The sequence below is a fragment of the Dama dama genome, chromosome 19 (genome assembly GCF_033118175.1).
Source record: "Dama dama isolate Ldn47 chromosome 19, ASM3311817v1, whole genome shotgun sequence".
Lineage (NCBI taxonomy): Eukaryota > Metazoa > Chordata > Mammalia > Artiodactyla > Cervidae > Dama > Dama dama.
In genome coordinates, this window is record NC_083699.1 from 86,667,116 (window position 1) to 86,687,113 (window position 19,998).

The following is a 19,998-nucleotide window of genomic DNA, read 5'->3' on the forward strand; positions in this document are numbered from 1 at the left end:
CAGCTTCAGCATCAGTCCTTCCAGTGTATATTGATATATAATAAGATACATATATTTAAAGCATACAGTGTGATAAGTTGACATATGTCTATGCCATGAAACAATCATGTGATCATGATAGTGAACATATCTATCTGTCCTTAAAACAGGAATACAAAATGTGTTCCATTCTAACCACTTCTATTCAGCATCATACTAAAACTGCATTATCCATTTCAGGGGTTTAGCACACTGTTTCTGCAAAGGGCAAGGTAAATATTTTAAGTTTGCAGGCCATACAGTCTCTGTAGCAACTTCTTCTGATCTCGGAAGCTAAGCAGGGTTGGGCCTGGTTAGTACTTGGGTGGGAGACCGCCTGGGAATACCGGCTGCTGTAGGCTTACTCTATGGCCATACCACCCTGAACACGCCCGATCTTGTCTGTAGCAACTTCTTAACTGCGGTGTTGTAACCTGGAATCAGGTATAAACAGTATGTAAGCAAGTAGATGTGGCTGTCTTCCAGTAAAACTTTATTTACCAAAACAGGTATTGGGTTGAGTTGTATTCAGCCCACAGGCCATAATTTGCCAATTATTACTCTGTATCATTCACATGAAAACATGTATGTTTGTGTGTGTTGCTTTTATCTCTGCTCCCTAGCTTATGTGTTAAATTGGCTTGGCCCAAGAACTAATTAGTTCTCTTTAAGATTTGGTTTCTTGTCTCCATCAGAATACTCACAGTAGGAGTGTGTGGGCTTGAGAGCACAACTGTAGCTCACTCTGCCACGCTGGACAAGCCTGAGGATGCGTGGGTGTATTCTAACCTGCAAGAAGGGGAATCACTTGCCTGTCTTGCTGGCCTAGTCTGTTCTGAGGGCTGTTTCCTGAAATCCTCCCTTTTATCCCTTGTCCTAGTAGGTAAGAGAGAGGTAGTTCTTCCCTAGGTGAGTCTAAATTCTTGTCCACAGTTAGAGTCCAATCCTGTTTTTCCCCTTTGCTGTCTCCTCAGTCCTGAAAAATTCACGGGTGTTGTGCATGTCAAGACTTCTGACAGGCTCACCATGTACCAGGTCACTGAAATCTGACGTCTTCCTCAGGTCATCTCTCTCCTACTTGTGGGGCATATCAGAGTCTCCTCATTATGATCTAAGCACCCTGGAATAATAGTCCCCCAGGGCCTTGGATCATAAATGGTCCATTTTCTGTTTCCTGTATCCTAGGGACAACCTCAGTACTCACTCCTTAACAATCTAATCACTGTGGTGTTGTTAACCCAGGAAAAATAAGACCATATACCCTTTAAGATATCTGAGGGTTTGGGCCATAGGAAGAAAACATCCTCCTCAATTAGCTATAACCTGTAAGCTTAACTAACTAAAGTCTAGCAAAGAAAAAGGTTAAAATTGGAGAAAATATATCTGAATTCAGACCCCATCCCCACATCTGGTCACTTTTCTCTGAGTGATTCCTTACTGTGCTCATGGACTTGGCGTCACTTCCTTCCCTGACCCTCCCCTGCCCTCGTGTCATCACAGATAGACTTAGTGCTTTCTCAGTCCTGTTTTCACCTCAGTTGCACCACAGTGAAATGTAACCGTGTGTTTGCCTTTGGAGTTGGGGGTGTGTCCTGTTCCTAAGTCAGCCTGTTGCCCAGTGGAGTGGGCCGAGTTCAGGCACATTACAGGTGCTCAGCCAGTGTTTGTGGAATTGCTAGGGCTGGCACTGGCTCAGTATCCCTGCCACAGGCCCTTCACCTTTACCTTAATCCCTGCCACCTGCTGGTCTGGCTATGAGGCTGTAACAGCTGACAAGAGCAGGCTCTTCTTCCAGTACCAGGGTGGGCAGTGTCCTCAAGAGTGCCAGCTGGCACAGGCCCCCTCCACCCTCCACATTAGGCCAACCCGCTCCTGCTCACATTTTGCTTCCCTTTCTGTTCCTCCGGTAGGATTCCAAAAAGTCAAGAGGTCCTCATCTCATGAGGCTAGTGGACAGGGTCAGGCCTTTATCCAGAAGGTCATGGGCTTGGAAACAAGTGGCATCTGAAAGGAGGGGTAGAGGGAGTTATAACACTTAACAAAGCTTCTACCCAAGAGACTACCGCTTTGAAGAAACCTTGTGGGTTAGTACCCTAAGAGTGCCTCTTAAAAAATGAAATTTTCAAGAAAATAATAATCAATTACATTTTCCCTTTGATTTATGTGATAACATTACCATGGCTGCCTTTGCCTAACAGTGATGGCTTATGCCCAGAAAGAAGCCTCTGAAACATTTGGGTTCTCGTCTACCTAAGGCAGACTTTTCTTAGGTGTGGTTACTTTTTTGGGCAGTGTCTTTAGGGGATGAGAAATCGGGGCATTTAGAGGGGAACGTGTGAGAATCAGGAACGTGTACTGCAGGTGGGAAATTGCCCAGGTTCTTGAAAGAGCTTAAGTCTGGGGACTTCAGAACTTTCCTGACCTCCCGCCCTTTGTTCTTTTCCAGACACTGTGCATCTTAGCCAACATAGCAGATGGGACAACGGCAAAAGAACTTATTATGACCAATGATGACATCCTACAGAAAATTAAGTATTATATGGTAGGCCTTTGTCCCTTGCATGACTCTAAACTAGCTGCACATTAGAAGGTGAGGATGGGTAGTGCTGCTAGCTCAAAACAAATTGTGCAGAAATTAAACAAAGAATAGACTCCTCTGTAACCAATTCCAGAAATCCTCTTCCATCCTGAAAAATGAAACACCATCAAGCCCTTGAGGCTTGCACCACTGGGTGGGGTTCCCACTCGTCACCCCTTTTTTCACCCTGTCATCTGATTGCACCCTTCTTACACAGTGAAGAACTTGGGCCCTTGGCCTTCTCTCAGTGCCCCTAATCCTGTCTTCCATCTCAAAGCTTCAATCCTGTGCAGATGAACCCTCTAGTTTCTGGTACCTCTGGCTCTTGTTCTTTGACCAGTTTGCTTTCAATTATAATCTGCTACCTACTTGTAGACACCTCAGCTATGTACTGCCAAAGCCTTACCCGGGATCTTGTCATCACCAGAAACTGCCCCTTGCCAAAATCTGGAAGTTAGACATGCTTCCTCTCTTTATTCTGTCAGTGTCCCCTAGAGAAACCCTAACTGTGGATGAACCTGTCTTCTCTTTGCCTGCCTGGCAGAGTTAACAACCATACAGAAAGGCACAAAACCAGACGGACTGGTTTCTTGTTAAATTCACACCCACGTGTGCACTCTGCACTGCTTGGTGTCCCCCTCTGCTTCTCCAGCACGCTGGGACCTCCATTCTCCACAAGAATGGGCTCTTAGACCTTCTCATTCTTTTGACCTCACCTCCTCTCTCCCTCATCACTCCTGGGGGTGACCTCACCTTTTGTTTTATGAAGGAAATAGAAGCCAAAGTCCTTCAGTTGTTCCCTACTGCACCTTGAATAAAATCCATCCTCCCCCCCACCTTTTGCTGTCTGTGAAGACCTACATGACCTGGCTCATCTGTGCCCCCAGCTCCTTTCTTTCCCCTCATACCTTTGTTCACTAGTGTGGCCTCTTTTTGTTCTTCAGAGAGGCCATGCATGTTCTTCCCTGCCTCAGGACTGCCCCATCACACATGCCCGCCCCTCTGCCCGGAGCATTCTTCTCCCCATTCCTTCATGGGGTGCCTTCTCACCTGTTGGATCTTAGCTCAGCTGACACTTCCTCCTGGACTCTTGTCTGCACAGGTTATTCTTTGTTACTGCATTCTGTTCCCTTCAGAGCATGTAGCTCAATTATCACCCCTTACAGTTGTTTGTTAGTGAACCTACTGAGCATAAGCTTCACGAGGGCAAAGATTGTGTCAGTTCTGTGTACAGTTGTATATCTATCACCTTGTACAGTGCCTAGCCTTTATGCTTGGTAAATGTTTGATGGGAAAGTACAACTTCAACCAGGGACTCCACCACCTTTCCAATACCAGATCCACGTAGGATCGCCGTAAAGGTTTCTCTGGACTTCCCACACCCATCAAGGACACCTGTCTCTCTGCTGCTGTTCAGAGCCAGATTTCTCAAGAGCATCTTCTGAATGTGCGCCCTCCTTCCTCACCTCTACATTCACTCTCTAGTCCTCTTCCTCTGGCCTCCACCCCCATTGCTCAACTCAAACTGTTCTGGTTAACGTCACCACTGACTCCATGATGCCAAGTCCAACGCTAGTTTTCTTTCCTCATCTTACCTCACTCACAGCAGATTTCAACTCAGCTGGCTGTTCCCTCCTCCTGGAAGCCTTCTTTTCCCCTGGCTTCCATAACATTATGCCTCCCTTCTTAACCCTGGACCCTCTTCTCTTCTCTTCCTCATATGGTCCTGAGATTGACGGTTCAGTACCTCTGTTGCATAGTGGAGGGAGCTTGCAAAGACTGTTGTTTTGCCTCTTTCCTCACGAGATTCTGATTTAATAGTTCTGGGGTGTAGCCTGGGCATCAGTGTTTTTTTAAAGTCCCCCAAGTAGTTCTTACGTTTAACCAGAGTTGAGAACCACTGGTTTAGGGAACCTCATCCACTCCCATGGCTTTTACTGTCATCTCTATTCTTTGTTTGGTTTCTGGGCCCCAGTTCAGTAGTCAGTTCTGATAGACTAGTCATTATAGTTTTTGCGTTATAGTTTTTACACTGTCATTATAGTGTTATAGTCATTACAGTATTTACATTGATACCAAGCAATGCAAAACACAACAGCATGGCCTTCAAAAGCCCTGACAAGAAGCTACTCTGATGGTGTCTACAGTTTTACAAATGCTGGTTCTTTTCTTCATGAGGGGAGCAAGATCCAAGGGGGTACACCTGGGGGTACACCTCTAGCCTAGACCTCTCTTCGGAGCTCCAAACTCACATATCCTCCTGCTTCCTCCACATCTCCATGTGGCTGTCTGAAGCCTCTTGACATTGATGCTTAAAAATCAGTTCTTAAGTATCTCCCCTAAACCTGAATTTCCCCATCCTGACCTTTTCTGTCTCAGTATAGTGGCTCTGCCATCTATGCTGTTGCTCACATCTAGGAGTCAATCTTGATTTCTCCAGCTCCTTCACCCCATTAATCCAGTTTGTCAGTAGGTCCTGTTACCCTTCCCCAAGACCAATCTGTATGCTGTTGACTTTTTTCTGTCACCACAACCCTCACCCTAGTTCAGGCCACAGCCTCTCGTGCCCTATTGACCATAATAGCCTCCTAGACACCTCTGCACTATCATTCCAATCCCTTCAGCCTGGATGATCTTCTAAAAATGTAAATCAGATGTGGTGCCCTCCACTGCTTAAATCCTTCAGGGCTTCCTGTCAACTCAGTGAAATCCATCCTTACTCTGGCCTACAGGGACCCACAGTTAGCCATGCCTGCTTCTCCTCATTTTACTCTGTTTTTCCTTTTCAATATGCACAGCTTTACAATTTCTTCTTACTGCAAACCCTTTCAGGAACTTTCCCTTCTTCTTGGCGCCTCTTGATCTTTGTATACCTGGCACCTTCCTATTTTTTATTCTTCCTCCGCAAAAGTATTGCCTCCTTTAAAGAGATCTTTTCTGTATGTTTCACTTAAAATTAGTGAAAACTTCACCCTTCAGTTTTCTCTATCAAGCAATTTGTTTTCTCAAAAAAAATTCACTGAGTGAATGCTGGATGTAATACTTAGTGTTGCAATATAAATAAGTTTGTTTATTCAACAAATATTCATTCATGGCCTGATGCTGGGAGTAGATGATGCATTTTGTTCTGTTTTGTCTTAATGGAGCCCAAACTGGACAGCTCTGTAAAAGCCTTGGCAGGTAGGAGGGAAAAAGAATCACCAGCCATAGAATTCTGATGAAGGAAACCACGTCCTTCGTCTCTGCTTAGTTCAGATACAGTTTTACATGGCAAGAAGAGTCTGTCCCGGCCTTCAAGAAACTGTTGAGCATATATTGTGTCATGGTATTTCCCAGATATGCATGAGTTATTTAAATGTAATGAGAACTTTATTTTTTTAATTGGCCAATTGAAAAATCATCTGTATGAACTTCCCTGGCAGTCTAGGGAAGGACTCCATGTGTCCACTGTAGGGTGCAGATTTGACCTCCGGCCAGGGAACTAACATCCCACATGCCACATGGTGCAGCCAAAAAATCATCTGTAAAGATGTTTAGGGTCCTCTTTCATTTAAGAAAAAGCACCGTATGTGGATAAATAATAACTTCAGCAAAAATGGTTGTACTTTCAGTACATGAAGAGAAATAAGTGAGAGTGTGTTTTAGAAGAATAAGGAGCCTCCTTAAGAATAGTAGAAACTCAGTCAAGTTTTTTATGCTGTTCCTAGAGACACAGGAGCAATTTGAATCAGATAATCAGTAGCCAAAGGGATAAATATTAAGTGCACATCCATCTAGTTTATTTTCCCTGAACGCTTCCTGATGTAGACAGAGAATAGTCAAAAGCATAGACTTGTCCTAGGCCAGTGTTCCTGTGTGTATGGGTTGAGTTTTGCAGACTGCACTTGTGGCCCTTGAGGTGTTTTGTTTGGCCAGCCAGAGGGTCTCTAAAATTTGAGTGTGGAGTCCTGGCAAGCTCACTCCCTGGTGTACCAGATTTCCCACCACTCTCTGTTGTCTTTAGCCCAACCTGTTCACCCATTAGCACTAACTTTGTACCCCTCAAGACATTTGGATTTGAGGCCCCTGCTTCAGACTTTTAGGCTATTGGAATAGCCTGTGGTATGATACAAAAAATTACCTCAAATGAGAGTACCTCCTTTTTTTTTTTTTTTTTTCTGTTTCTGCATCAAATAGGGTCATTCACATGTCAAATTGCAGCTTGCCGCTATGTTTTGTATATCAAACCTCGTATGGAATGAAGAGGAAGGTAAGAGATTGGTGAGATTTGTTCTGAAAAAAATTATGGAGAGGAAGGTGTCAAACAGGGACAGCATCAGCTGCTCCAAAATCCTGGGTAGAGGCACCACTCATTGGGCCCTAAGCACCCAACAAAGTCTCCTAGGTATGAATGAGAATCTGCTGGCTTAGCTAACATTGAGCCCCCACCTTGGAGTCAGCACTGTTCCAGAGTACTGAGCGTGGGGATTGGAGGAGACCCTAGAGAAGTGACAGCCCTTGCCCTTGAGACAGCTGAGGAGGAGGATGGTGAGATGCACTTGAAGAAGATGAGAGGTGAGAGTGGGCGGGAGGGTTGACCCCTTCACTGTGTGCAGGGGAAGCACATCGAAGGACCACATGCAGGTAAGCTTAATGGAGAAGAGGGTGGTTGGTGAGAAGGGAGAACTATACTGTGCCTGGTGAAGCGACCAGTGTGTGAGGAAGCCTCTATAGCACTCTGCCTTGACTGTGCATCAGAATCACCCAGAGATTTTTGCATCAGCCAATTAAATCAGAATCTCTGGGAGTGGGCTCCAGGCATAAGTGGGTTTTTAAAATTCCCCATGTGATTCCAATGAACAGCCAAGGTAACGAGGAGTGCAGTGGGCCTCAGTGTTGGATTGGCTGCATGAGCATCACCTGAGGGACTTTGTGAAATGCAGATTTCCGGGCACCACCCCTGGAGATTCTGGTTCACTGAGTCTCAGGGAGGTCAGTGCGTGAGAGAGTCACTGTGGGCTCCTCAGTGAGGAGGAGAGAATCTGGAGGAATTACACTTTGCAGTGGGTCCAGAACAAAGCAGAAAGAGGAGCTGGATTCAGTGTGCAGGCCAAGAGACCACATGCCAGCCCAGGTGCCAGGGAAACAAGCTGCCCTCAAGGAGGTCCTAGTCTAGTTGGAAGACAGGACAAAGCAGTGTGGAGTTGGAGCTGCCATGATCTGAGAGGCAGCAGGAAGTGCTGGGAAATCAGAGGAGAGTGGGAGGGACTAGAGAGGGGTGGGAAACGAGACTGATTTGAAGTAGGAAGAGCCTGGCTAAGTCTGTCCAGAAAAAAAGTGATGAAGATGAGGCCTGACGACAGGGCCTTGTGCCCAGCTGAAGACTCTGACCTTGACCCTGTGGTCTGTGGAGAAACTGATCCAGCAGCAGAACCCAGGGAGGAGGGTCCAAGAGGCCAGTTGACCAGTTAGAACACTGTTGGAGAATCCCAGCATGAGGAGATTGGGTTACACTGGGGGGAGCCAGTTTTGGGGGGATGGAGGGGGCAAGAACACTGGTAAGGCTCCAGACTATTGGCCGTACATTAGAAAGAGCAATGGCCTGGGTAATGTTCCCAGTAACCTGCTAGCTTTCATCTCTCAGGCTCACAAGAACGCCAGGATAAATTACGAGACATGGGCATCGTAGATATTCTACACAAACTGAGTCAGTCATCAGATTCAAACCTTTGTGACAAGTGAGTATCAAAGTTAAAGGTCCTTGCTTTGAGGTATGTTGAATTCTTTGATAAAAAAGTTTAAATTGCTTAGTAAGCCACAGGATCAAACTCAAAGTCTTTTAGATTCTTGGCTTCCCTTTTTAGTAATCTGTGAGCCAACTGTGTGACATCTGAGTAAGAGATAAACCAATAATTGGCAGATTATTAAAGATTTTCATCTCACTATGAATGAATGTGAGCCTGGGACATCGTAATGGGAATCTGGAAAGGATCCTGAGGCCATTCCCTTTCAGTCTCTTGATCCTTAGAATAGAAATGCATGTGGTTTTTTGGAGAGCAGAAATGAGGGCTAGTTATAAAAGCATTCATTAGCTTAGAACCTCACTAAGTGCCTGCCTTGTGCCAGCCCAGCCTGGCTGCTGGGGGTGCAGCTGTGACCAGTAGGGAGTCCCTGTCCTTAGTGAGCTCACTGTTTACTAGAGGAGGTGAGAGTCACAGTCTGAGACCCCTCTAACCTTTAGATAGCCAAGAATGTTTTTCCTGGCTGTGAACACTTCTTATAATACAGCCTTCACTTTCCAGCTCACTTTCATCCTGCAGACTCTTGAGCAGGTCTCAGAGTGCTCCATGGTCTGGCCCTGCCTTCCTCATGCTCCCCTGTCCCCATGTCTACTCTGTGCTCCAGTCACACGTGCCCTCTTAGAGGATCACATCTTCATGTGTTTACACATTATGTTCCACCAGATTTGCCATCCCAGTCCTCTCTCCTCTGACTTCCCATTCATTCAACAAGTACTGTTTTTTTTAATATTGACCTCTGCCAGGCATTGCTTCAGCCCTCAAAGATACAAGGGTGAATAAAATTGATGAAGGCCTTGCCCTCATGGAACTTACGTTCTAGTACAGAAGACAGACAATAAGCAAATGAATATGTAATGTGATCACAGATAATGAGAGGTACTGAAGGTATAACCAAGATGAGGGGATGGAAAGTAAGAAAGTTTCTTGTCATATAGATTAGTCAGTAAAAGCCTCTCTAAGGATGTGACATTTGATCTAAGACCTGGGTGAAATAAGAGGGTCTGTCCAGCAGATGTTTAGAAGAATAGTATTCCAGACTAGGGGACAGTGGGTTCAAGGTCCTGAGGCAGGAATAAGCTTGAGCATTCAAGAAACAGCAAGAAGACAAGTGGGACTGGGGAAAAATAAATGGGCGGGAGAGTGAGAGGAAGTGGATGCAGGGAGGCAGTAAGAGCCTTGTAGGCTGTAGTGTGAACTTTGGCTTTTATGCAGAGTTTAATAGGAGGTCATGGAGGGTTTTGAATGGAAGAGACAGTATCTGATGTGAATTTTTAGAAGCTGGTTCTGGTAACTCTGTGGAGAATGGTTTGCAGTAGAGCAGGAATGGAAGCAGGGAGACCAGTCAAGGCTGTTGCAGCTGTGTTAGGTGAGAAGGGCGGGGGGCGGGGGGGGGGTTAGTGGTGGGAGTATTGAGAAGTGGTTGGATTCAAGATTTAATATAAAGGCAGAGCCAACAGATTTGCTCATGGATTTGATGTAGGATGTTAAATAGAGGAAAGGAAAAATGCCTAGAGTTTTAGCCTGAGCAACTGAATAGAGGTCTACCAAGATGATCATTTGCCAAGATGCCAAGAAGAACAGAAGAGAAGGATAATCAAGTCTTGGAGAATCAAGAGTTGTCATTTGGTGTGACAGCTTTTGGATGCTATTAGCTGTCCATGGGACTCAGAGGAGAGGGGCTGAAGATATGAATTGGGATGGTATATCTACCATGGAGCTGCCTGAATCACCTAGGGAGAATAAACAAGAGGAGAGAAGACAGAAGGGCTAAGGACAATGGACTGGAATACCCCACCTCCACCCCAGCACTTAGAAGACAATGAAAAAAGTCCAGCAAAAGGTCAGAAAGAACAACCACTGGAAGAGGCAGAGACCTGGGCACATAGGTGTCCTGAAAGCAAAGGCAGAGAATGCCTGGACAGTGACCATCCATCCTTCAAATCAGGTTGTCACCTCTGTGGAAAAGTCTTGCTGGATCCATTCTCCACCCTGGCCCCCAGACTTTGCTAGGGACCCCTCCGTGCTCCCGTAGAGCCGAGAGAACACACCAAACTGTGTCATGGATGTCAGCTTGCTCATCTGCTCCAGGGAAGGGAAGAGGCACTTGTGTAACGGCTCCTCGAGTAAACGGCTGGGCCAGATGGAGCACACAGAGCCAGGCTCCTGCCTCCCTGAAGCTTGCTCTCCAGGGGGTTAAAGAAGACAGATCCCCAGGCTGCTGCTCAGACGAGTGTGCCATCGAAGGCACATTGAAGTCAGGGCGGCGCATGCTGAAGGTGGGATTTGAGCTCCACCTTGAGAGCGGGAACCTCTGCCTCCACAGCAGCAGTAACAGACTCTGTCAGCCCATCTCTTCTGGCCAAGAGCCAGGCTGTTCCCAGGGTTTTTTCTTGTGTTTGTTCAGAAATTAAAATAGTTCTGCTTAAAACCCTCTCTGGAACGACCTGAAAAGAGACCTCACCAGTATGAAGTGGGGTAGGTTTAAGCTCTGGCCTAACATTACTTAGACCAATCTAGTATTGTTGCCCAAAATCTGCGTGGCGCATACGTTGTCAACATTTCTTAAACCCCATGAAAAGAATCAAGGTCCAAGCTACTCTACCTCAGTCCATTTAAGGAAAGGTGACCTTGCCTTAAAGCCATCCATTGGAAAGACTCCTTAGACAGTAATAGGTAGCAGAAAGATCATGAGGGCACAGTCTCTGAGGTCCAATATAATCAAACATAGCCAAACCCTTAGAAAGATCCACAAGGAGTCTGATTTGGTAGTTTTAAAGAGTAATGCAGAATTTTTATCAAGACCCTCACGTAGACGTTCCCACCATGGCACAGTCTATGACCTAACAGCAACATCTCTAAGGTCCTTTCTGTCTTCAAGGCTGTGTGACCTTTAGACTTTCAGACACTTAACAGATGTGCAGCTATTGCCAACTCGACCTCTCCACCCCAGGCTCAGAGGGCCTCGGTTTGTGAAGTTATGGCCAATGAGAAGTAGCCTGTGGCATTATTCAGAAACCGTTTCCTACGAAAACGACCTCATAGAACCCTACTCGCTCATAACCTGGAACGGTTTCTGTGGAGCTTTCTATTCTAATGGATTGGACTGCTTGCAACAGTCATCTTTATAGAGTCTTAAATAATTACAGGAGTATCCCGGAGCTGACCTCTTTTAAGACTATGGATTGTATCCATTACTAAACCAAAGAAACTGCTTGAGTCCCGCTTATTGCATGCCCTGTCTGCTTTGGTATACAGCTAATAGTGACAGAAAATCTTAGCCTTTTCTTCCCATAACTTTGAAGGGGAAAGAGACCATTGCTAAAACCTGACTTCCACAGTTGCAGCCTTGACCAAGTGCATGATGGGAGAGTAAAGGAGGCCTTCTCAGTGCCAGCTCAAAGGAAGGCACTTCTGCAAGGATCAGGACAGATTAAGGCATGGCCTACGTTACAGAGTTTCCTCTTCAACTAACTACCTTCCCCAGTCACCATAACAACCCACGTCAGTCAGTGTTGTGGACAGGATAAAATCGTAACCTCCCTACTTCAGTTTTGAGCCATGCGACAGCCTCATCCCCTGAGCTCTTGGCCCCTCCCACGCACTTTCTAATCAGCACCTCCTCACCCCTGCCTGGGTCAGGTTTGACAAAGGAGAACTATAGAATGTCTGAGTTGCAGCAGCTGTAAGGACAAGAGCAGGACCACAGGAAGGGGATGTAGCCAGCATGAGTTTGCTGTGTGTGCTGACCACAGATCTTTGTCCCTTATATAGTAGGCATTCCGCTGGGCTCACCCCAGTTCCCTTGGGGGAGCCTATTTTTTTACTTTCCCAGCTGCCATCTTTGAGCCTTGGTTACACTTCTGAGATGATGGCTAACAGAAACTCTGTGATTCCAGGGCAAAGACAGCGCTGCAGCAGTACCTGGCGTGATGAGAACACCCGGGGCACCTGCGGGCATCCCACATCCTTGTTAAAGGAAGTACAGGAACTAGCCTCATTTGATTCCTTCTATTTGCACAAGTCACCTTGGACTGCAGGGAGCTGTTTTGCAAAAGCAATTTGGTAGGCTTAGATCTCAAATTCATCTTGAGAACATTTTTTTTTGAGGTAGTAATTTTCTCAGAGGACTATTGTGTTTTGTTTTGTTTCTTTCTGAGCTACCTGGACTCTTTATTAGAACAATCAATTATTTTCCTTTGGACCTACAGTTTTTTGCCTATGCTGCAGCCACTTTGTGAATGAGAATGGATGTGTGTGTGTGTGTGTGTGTGTGTGTGAGAGCACGCATGTGTGGACGAAGGTAAGAATGAATGAATATGTGTGTGTGTGAGGGATACCTCAGAGTTTTCTTTTCTTATTTTGTGTGAAAATCTCTTTTCTACAGATTTTCCAGGGTTTAAGCATTGCTTGCTGTATAAAAAAAAAAAAAAATTTACTGAATTATATACAGTTTGAATGAAATGTTATTTTAAAAACAAAACAATTGTTAAGTGTTCCATAAAGGTTATGTTGAATTTTGGTCAGATAAATATTTGTAAGTAAAAAATATATGCATTTCTGAACCTCAACTTACATAGATTTTCTTTATAAAAAAACAAAAAACGAAAAAAAAGAAAAAAAATTTTAAAGAAAAAGAAAAGGTTGGCTATAGTTGGCCTGAGTAACAGGCATGACATATGGTGCTGTGCAAAATAGTAAGCTAGCATCTTACTGCCGTCAATATCAGCAGGTACAGAGCCTCTTTTCAGCCTAATTCAATAAGCTCTCAGGCTTCCAAGTCAGATGGACAGGTTGGAGTGGAGTGAGGCGACAAATACAGACATCAAAGGGAAATGTAACTACTGATGGAGGAAACCCAGCCATGACTGGTGGACTACACTTGGCAGGAGCTGGGCACCAGGAGCCTCCCAGCTGCCCTAAGCCCTGTCACTGGTGTAGCCGTAGATGGCAGGATTTAGATCCAGTCGTGGAAACTTGTGCTCCAGCTGAAGCAGGTCACCACTTCCTGGAAACAAAGTCCAATCACCTTGTGCTTCCTGAAACAGCATATATCACTGTGAAACTAAAGAACGTCCTGCAGACGCATCTGTAGGAAGCAGCAGAGCAGAAAAGCCGCTTTCTCTCGGCTGTACTCAGCAACTTCTATACACTTGTCACTCAGGACTGCTATTCAGTGTGCTTTTGTAAAGCGAGATGGAAATTTTAGTAAATGGTGTGGCTAAGATCTTTTCCTGCGTGAAGCCCAAAGCACTGAAGTTTGAGAGAAGGGAAGGGGGTCCCCTTGGGAGGACTGAAGATGACAGCTTTTTCCAGTCAGGACTGCTTTGCCCTTTGGCAGCCCTTAGCTTGGTACCTGCTCCAACTTCTGGGTCAGCTTCAAGGTGAACTCAACATGATTACTCCTGACTGTTTGAAGGTACAACCAACCTTCCTTTTCCCTTGGCTATAAGAAGTTCAGAGGCATCGTGGCCAGGAAGCAGGGTCTGTGCTCAGAAGCTTGCCCTGAGTGTGTGCACCTGATGGGCTCCCAAACCCGCCTGCCACTCCTGACGGAGCTGCCGGCGGTGCAGCCACTCCATCACCAACCTGCTCCTTCCTTGGAAGATTTAAATATGTTTGATTGCAAATGAATGTTTTTAAAATGTATTTAACGCCATTTTTTTTTTTTCCTGTTCTCAACATGACCACCCAAGATTCAAACACAGAGATTTCCAAGTTGTATTTTTTCTTTCAGAACATTACTGATTTAAAAATCTGTCCCAACAGGGACTTGGGTTTTGTGCAACCATCAGAGTGCTAATGTGCAGAAGCCAGTTTAAAGAAAATGGAGTGTTCTGGGGATAAAAGCCTTATTTAGGCCCACTCACTGACATTTCTAGTACTGAGAAAATATCCTTGGTTGGCATTTGTAACACAAAACACTATAGAGTTGGTATTTTTGAGTACCAGGTAAATATAAATAAACCAATAGTGAATTGCTGAGACAATCTTGAACCCAGATAGCATTAGAAAGCTGAAAGTCCAATGAAATGACACTTTGACACTTAAACTCTGTGGATAAATCTTGCCTGTGGCTATAAACAGATGGTCAGAGGAAAAGTGCTTTATGATAATTAACTTTTCTGATTTGAATGAAGGAAAATGTATTTATTAAAACAAAGCTGTTTGCTGCTTTATGCAGATGCAGTGTTCTGTCTGCAAGGAAGTGGGGGGAATGGAACGTGGGCTTGTGTCTCCACCCAAGTTCTTAACTAAGCTTCTCGCTCTCTCTAATACTGCATTCTGTTTCTCCTTTTGTGCCCTGATTGTAACCCAAAACTTATGAACTAGAAAAGAATGTCCAATTTAATAAGTTGCATTTTTTTTCTTAAGCACTTTATGCAGAACAAACCATGTTCTTCTGGTAGTGTTTGGATAATATGATTTTAACACATGCTAATAAAAGCCAAGAAAAAAGCATGGCAACTTCTAAAAAGGAGTCTGTTTTCCAGATATCTAGAACAATAGGAAACCTTAGAAGATGATGTGGACTGGCTTTCAAAACCTGGGATTCTTGATGAGTGAGAGGCTGGGAAGTGACTGCATTTCAGAGCTAGGACTAGTGCCCTAGGGTAACTGTGGCTTCCGGGAGCCTTTGCAGCCGTCTGTGGCCCCCTTTCCTGCTTACAGGTGGCCACTCCCAGGGCTCCCCCTCCATCCTCTCCTCTTATCTTTCTGTATGCCCCTCCCCGCCACCACCCACTGGACTCAAGCCCGGAGCTTAGCAGATGACCACCTGCACAGACGCTCTGCGTTTCCGGCGCGCCACCCTCTTCCCCTCCTCCCCCATGTCTGAAACATAGGGACACACCATCTGTCTCTTGGCCTCACTAGAATCTGAGAGAAAGCCAAGGATGCTTGCCCTAGAGCGTGAGGGGGAGATGGTGAGGTGGTTGGTGGGGGAGGCAATTCCCCTGCCACAGGGGGAGCTTGGAGGTGAGGCTTGGGAAAGCAGGGACTGACCCCTGATCCTGCTGGAGAGCTGACAGAGAAGTCCCGGGACCTTGCCACCTGGGGTGGGGCTAGTGCTGCCCCCGTCCTGCCCCTGGCACTGACCTCCCTGGATGCTGGGCTGGAGGCGTGTGTCCATTCCCAGCGTGAGGAGGTTTTGGTCCTGACCTGGCTTCAGGGCAAGCTGAGGGAGCCATGCTATGGCCCCCCACGTGCCTTCCTCCCTCTATCCCTTCAGCTCCTGGCCTTGGCCTTGGCTCTGCTGGACAGTCAGCCCTCTGGCTGAGTGGAGGGCCTGAGACAGTGAGGCCACCTCCTTGACTTAGTGGGGCCAGGCCTACCCTCCACCCTGTCGGGTGCTCACACCCAGGAGAAGCCTTAAGACCTAAAACAGCGCCCATCCCGCAGGCCCAGGGTATCTATCAAGGAGTTCCCTCCTCTGTTGGTGAGCAGACATTTCCATCACTTTCAGGAGCTTCTCTTTCTCTCTCTTCACCCTACCCTCATTCCTTCTGCCAGGAACTGTCTGGACTCTGAGAAAAGAAGCCCCCTTGTAATAGAAGAAAGGGGTGTGTCACCACACCTCCTACCCCAGCCCTGTCACCTGTGTCCTCCTGCTTTCCCCATCCCAGCCCTGCCATCCCAGCCACATCCTGGGAAGGCTGAAAGGTCATCACAGACACCTACAGACATGGGCCAGTCCCTCCATCTGCTCTTTTCTCCCCTGCTTTCAGAGGCCTTGGTCACTCCATTTCTCACCTCTCCTCTCTCCAGTGATGGAAGCTTGGCATCCCAGCTTCTGAGGAGACTAGATAACTGTCAGCTGTGTGTACCCCAAGCCGCTCATTCAGAGCCAGACAGCACCCGTGGTGTGGAAGGCCAAGTGTGGGGCTCTGGAGCCAGCTCAGAGGTGAGCCCAGACTGACAGAGCCAGCCGCCCCAGCTTGAGGCCACTCACAAAGGTCAGAGCAGAGCCCTTTGGTGGGCTCTGTGTCTGGGGGTGTCTGCCTTGGCGGAGTCAACTTTCCTGACAGAGTCTGTCAGGGGGCGCTCCACTGACTGTTCTCACGGGGCCTGTACTGATGGTGCCGAGTACGCCAGGCAGGCAACTTGCCATCCAGAGGTGACCCAAGGTCGTGGGAAACACCAAGACTCTACATGTACATCACCAGATGGTCAGTATCAGAATCAGATTGATTATTTGATTATATTCTTTGCAGCCAAAGATGGAGAAGCTTTATATAGTCAGCAAAAAACAAGACCGGGAGCTGACTGTGGCTCAGATCGTGAGTTCCTTATTGCCAAATTCAGGCTTAAGTTGAAGAAAGTAGGGAAAACTACCAGACCATTCAGGTATGACCTAAATCAGATCCCTTACAATTATACAGTGGAAGTGACAAATAGATTCAAGGGATTAGATCTGATGACAGAGTGCCTGAAGAACTATGGACAGAGGTTCGTAACATTGTACAGGAGGCAGTGATCAAGACCATCCCCAAGAAAAATAAATGCAAAAAGACAAAATGGTTGTCTGAGGAGGCCTTACATATAGCTGAGAAAAGAAGAGAAGCTAAAGGAAAAGGAGAAAAGGAAAGATATACCCATCTGAATGCAGAGTTCCAAAGAATAGCAAGGAGAGATAAGAATGCCTTCCTCAGTGATCAGTGCAAAGATATAGAGGAAAACAATAGATTGGGAAAAACTAGAGATCTCTTCAAGAAAATTAGAGATACCAAGGGAATATTTCATGCAAAGATGGGCACAATAAAGGACAGAAATGGTATGAACATAACAGAAGCAGAAGCTATTAAGAAGAGGTGGCAAGAATACACAGAAGAACTATACACAAAAGATCTTCATGACCCAGATAACCATGATGGTGTGATCACTCAACTAGAGCCAGACATCCTGGAATGTGAAGTCAAGTGGGCCTTAGGAAATATCACTATGAACAAAGCTAGTGGAGGTGATGGAATTCCAGTTGAGCTATTTCAAATCCTAAAAGATGATGCTGTGAAAGTGCTGCACTCAATATGTCAGCAAATTTGGAAAACTCAGCAGTGGCCACAGGACTGGAAAAGGTCAGTTTTCATTCCAATCCCAAAGAAAGGCAGTGCCAAACAGTGTTCAAACTACTGCACAATTGCACTCATCTCACACACTAGCAAAGTAATGCTCAAAATTCTCCAAGCCAGGCTTCAACAGTATGTGAACCAAGAACTTCCAGAAGTTCAAGCTGGATTTAGAAAACACAGCAGAACCAGAGATCAAATTGCCAACATCCGATGGATCACTGACAAAGCAAGAGAGTTCCAGAAAAACATCTACTTCATTTTATGCCAAAACCTTTGACTGTGTGAATCACAACAAACCGTGGAAAATTCTTCAAGAGATGGGAATACCAGACCACCTTACCTGCCTCCTGAGAAATCTGTATGCAGGTCAAGAAGCAACAGTCAGAACTGGACATGGAACAACAGACTGGTTTCAGATAAGGAAAGGAGTACATCAAGGTTGTATACTGTCACCCTAATTATATAACTTATATGCAGAGTATACCATGCAAAATGCCAGGCTGGGTGAAGCACAACCTGGAATCAAGATTGCTGGGAGAAATATCAATAACCTCAGATACTCAGATGACACTACCCTTATGGCAGAAAGCAAAGAAGAACTAAAGAGCGTCTTGATGAAAGTGAAAGAGGAGAGTGAAAAAGTTGGCTTAAAGCTCAACATTCAAAACACAAAGATCATGGCATCCGGTCCCATCACTTCATGGCAAATAGATGGAAAAACAGTGGAAACAATGGCAGACTTCATTTTTGGAGGGTCCAAAGTCACTGCAGATGGTGACTGCAGCTATGAAATTAAAAGACGCTTGCTTGTTGGAAGGAAAGCTATGGTGAACCTAGACAGCATATTATAAAACACAGATGTTACTTCACCAACAAAGGTCCATCTAGTCAAAGCTATGGTTTTTCCAATAGTCATGTATGTGTGTGAGAGTTGGATTATAAAGAAAGCTGAGTGCTGAAGAACTGATGCTTTTGAACTGTGGTGTTGGAGAAAACTCTTAAGAGTCCCTTGGACTGCAGTGAGATCAACCAGTCTATCCTCAGGGAAATCAGTCCTTAATATTCATTGGAAGAACCGATGCTGAAGTTTAAACTCCAATACTTTGGCCACCTGATGCGAAGAACTGACTTACTAGAAAAGACCCTGATGCTAGGAAAGACTGAAGGCGGGAGGAGAAGGAGACAACAGAAGATGAGATGGTTGGGTGGCATCACTGACTCGATGGACATGAGTTTGAGTAAACTCCGGGAGTTGGTGATGGACAGGGAAGCCTGGCGTGCTGCAGTCCATTGGGGTCACAAAGAGTCGGACACGACTGAGTGGCTGAACTGAACTGAACCCAGTGTCACGGGCCTTGATCCCAACCTTCTAGAGCCTGACTCATCCTTGTGTCCCTGTCCCCAGTCCCGAAGGCCTCTTGCTACAGGCTGGAGGACAGAGTAGTGTGCCCATAAAAGACAGTTTGTGGACACAAACTGTCCATTTAGACAGCTTCCTCAGGTCATAAGCACAAAGTCACCTCATGAGAAAACTAGCCATTTGCCTCATGGTGTAGAAGAACACAGCCTTTTCCCAAGTCAGAGAGGAAAGAGTATGCCCAAGCTCAGTGCATTTACAAATAAACCAAAGAACAAACTGATAAGAAGGAGTAGCTGGCATGTTACTACTCACAGGAGTAGTGATAGTTACTGAACAGCTCCTGTGACCCATGAAGGGACAACTAAACCAGGCAATTGTGTGAAAGCTGGTGCCACCACGAGGAGCTCTCAGGTTTTAAAATTAGTTTTGGTGATTCCCTGGTGGCCCCATGGACTGGGAGCTTTCACTGCTGGGGTTTGATCCCTGATTGTGGAGCCAAGATCCTACAAGCCCATGGTGCAGCCAAACAAAAAAAATTTTTAAATAAAACACAATTCAGCTTTAGCCAAAATCAGAAACCCAAGAAATGAGGGTGGAGTGGCATTAAGAAAATCAGTTGAACCCTGGTTCCAAATATAACCCCCAAGCACTGTTTCCTGAACATGCTCTGATTCATGGAGAACCACAGATGGTGAATCAGCTTATTCCAGGACTGCCCGTTGTAGCCAGGGCACATGGCATGAATTAAAGCTGATTTATATCTGCCCCCATAAGCCCTGAAGTGTCACGTCCAGTCCTATTGCACTGATTTCAAGTTCACTGTTACCAAGTTAAGCTTTAAAATTGTTTCATCCATGGGACTTCCCTGGTGGTCCACTGGCTAAGACTTCATTCCCAATGCAGGGGACCTGGGTTCGATCCCTGCTCAGGGAACTAGATCCCGTGTGCTGCAACTAAGAACTGCAATTAAAGAGGCTGCATGCCACAGTGAAGACTGAAGCTCCCAAGTGCTGCAAATAAGACCTGGCGCAGCAAATAAATTTTTAAAATTTTGTCTAAAAAATAAAATCATTTCATCCATAATGTAGATTTATTCCTGGGGAGACACTGTCCTCTAGCTCAGTAAGTATCCCCTGAGATGACATCGTGTCACAGCAGAGTTCAATGACTGATGTCCATTTATTTTCTAAAATGTCA

General features: G+C 45.8%; 1 protein-coding gene across 10 annotated transcripts in view; it reads left to right on the plus strand.

Annotated features, from left to right (window-relative positions):
* ARMC8 (armadillo repeat containing 8) overlaps positions 1 to 14,829 on the plus strand; it is a 103,529-nt gene extending 88,700 nt beyond the window's left edge. For 6 of the 10 annotated variants that reach the window (XM_061167673.1, XM_061167667.1, XM_061167669.1 and 3 more), the window contains 4 exons: positions 2,465 to 2,560; positions 6,773 to 6,845; positions 8,220 to 8,313; positions 13,103 to 14,829. In XM_061167673.1, coding sequence (XP_061023656.1) covers positions 2,465 to 2,560; positions 6,773 to 6,845; positions 8,220 to 8,313; positions 13,103 to 13,181 — 342 coding nt within the window. In that variant the 3' untranslated portion in view covers positions 13,182 to 14,829. Of the gene's footprint in view, positions 1 to 2,464; positions 2,561 to 6,772; positions 6,846 to 6,980; positions 7,151 to 8,219; positions 8,314 to 12,272; positions 12,945 to 13,102 lie in introns of those variants that run through there. The other 4 variants (XM_061167674.1, XM_061167668.1, XR_009697041.1 and 1 more) reach the window with 3 other exon arrangements.
* Positions 14,830 to 19,998: the final 5,169 nt, after the last annotated feature.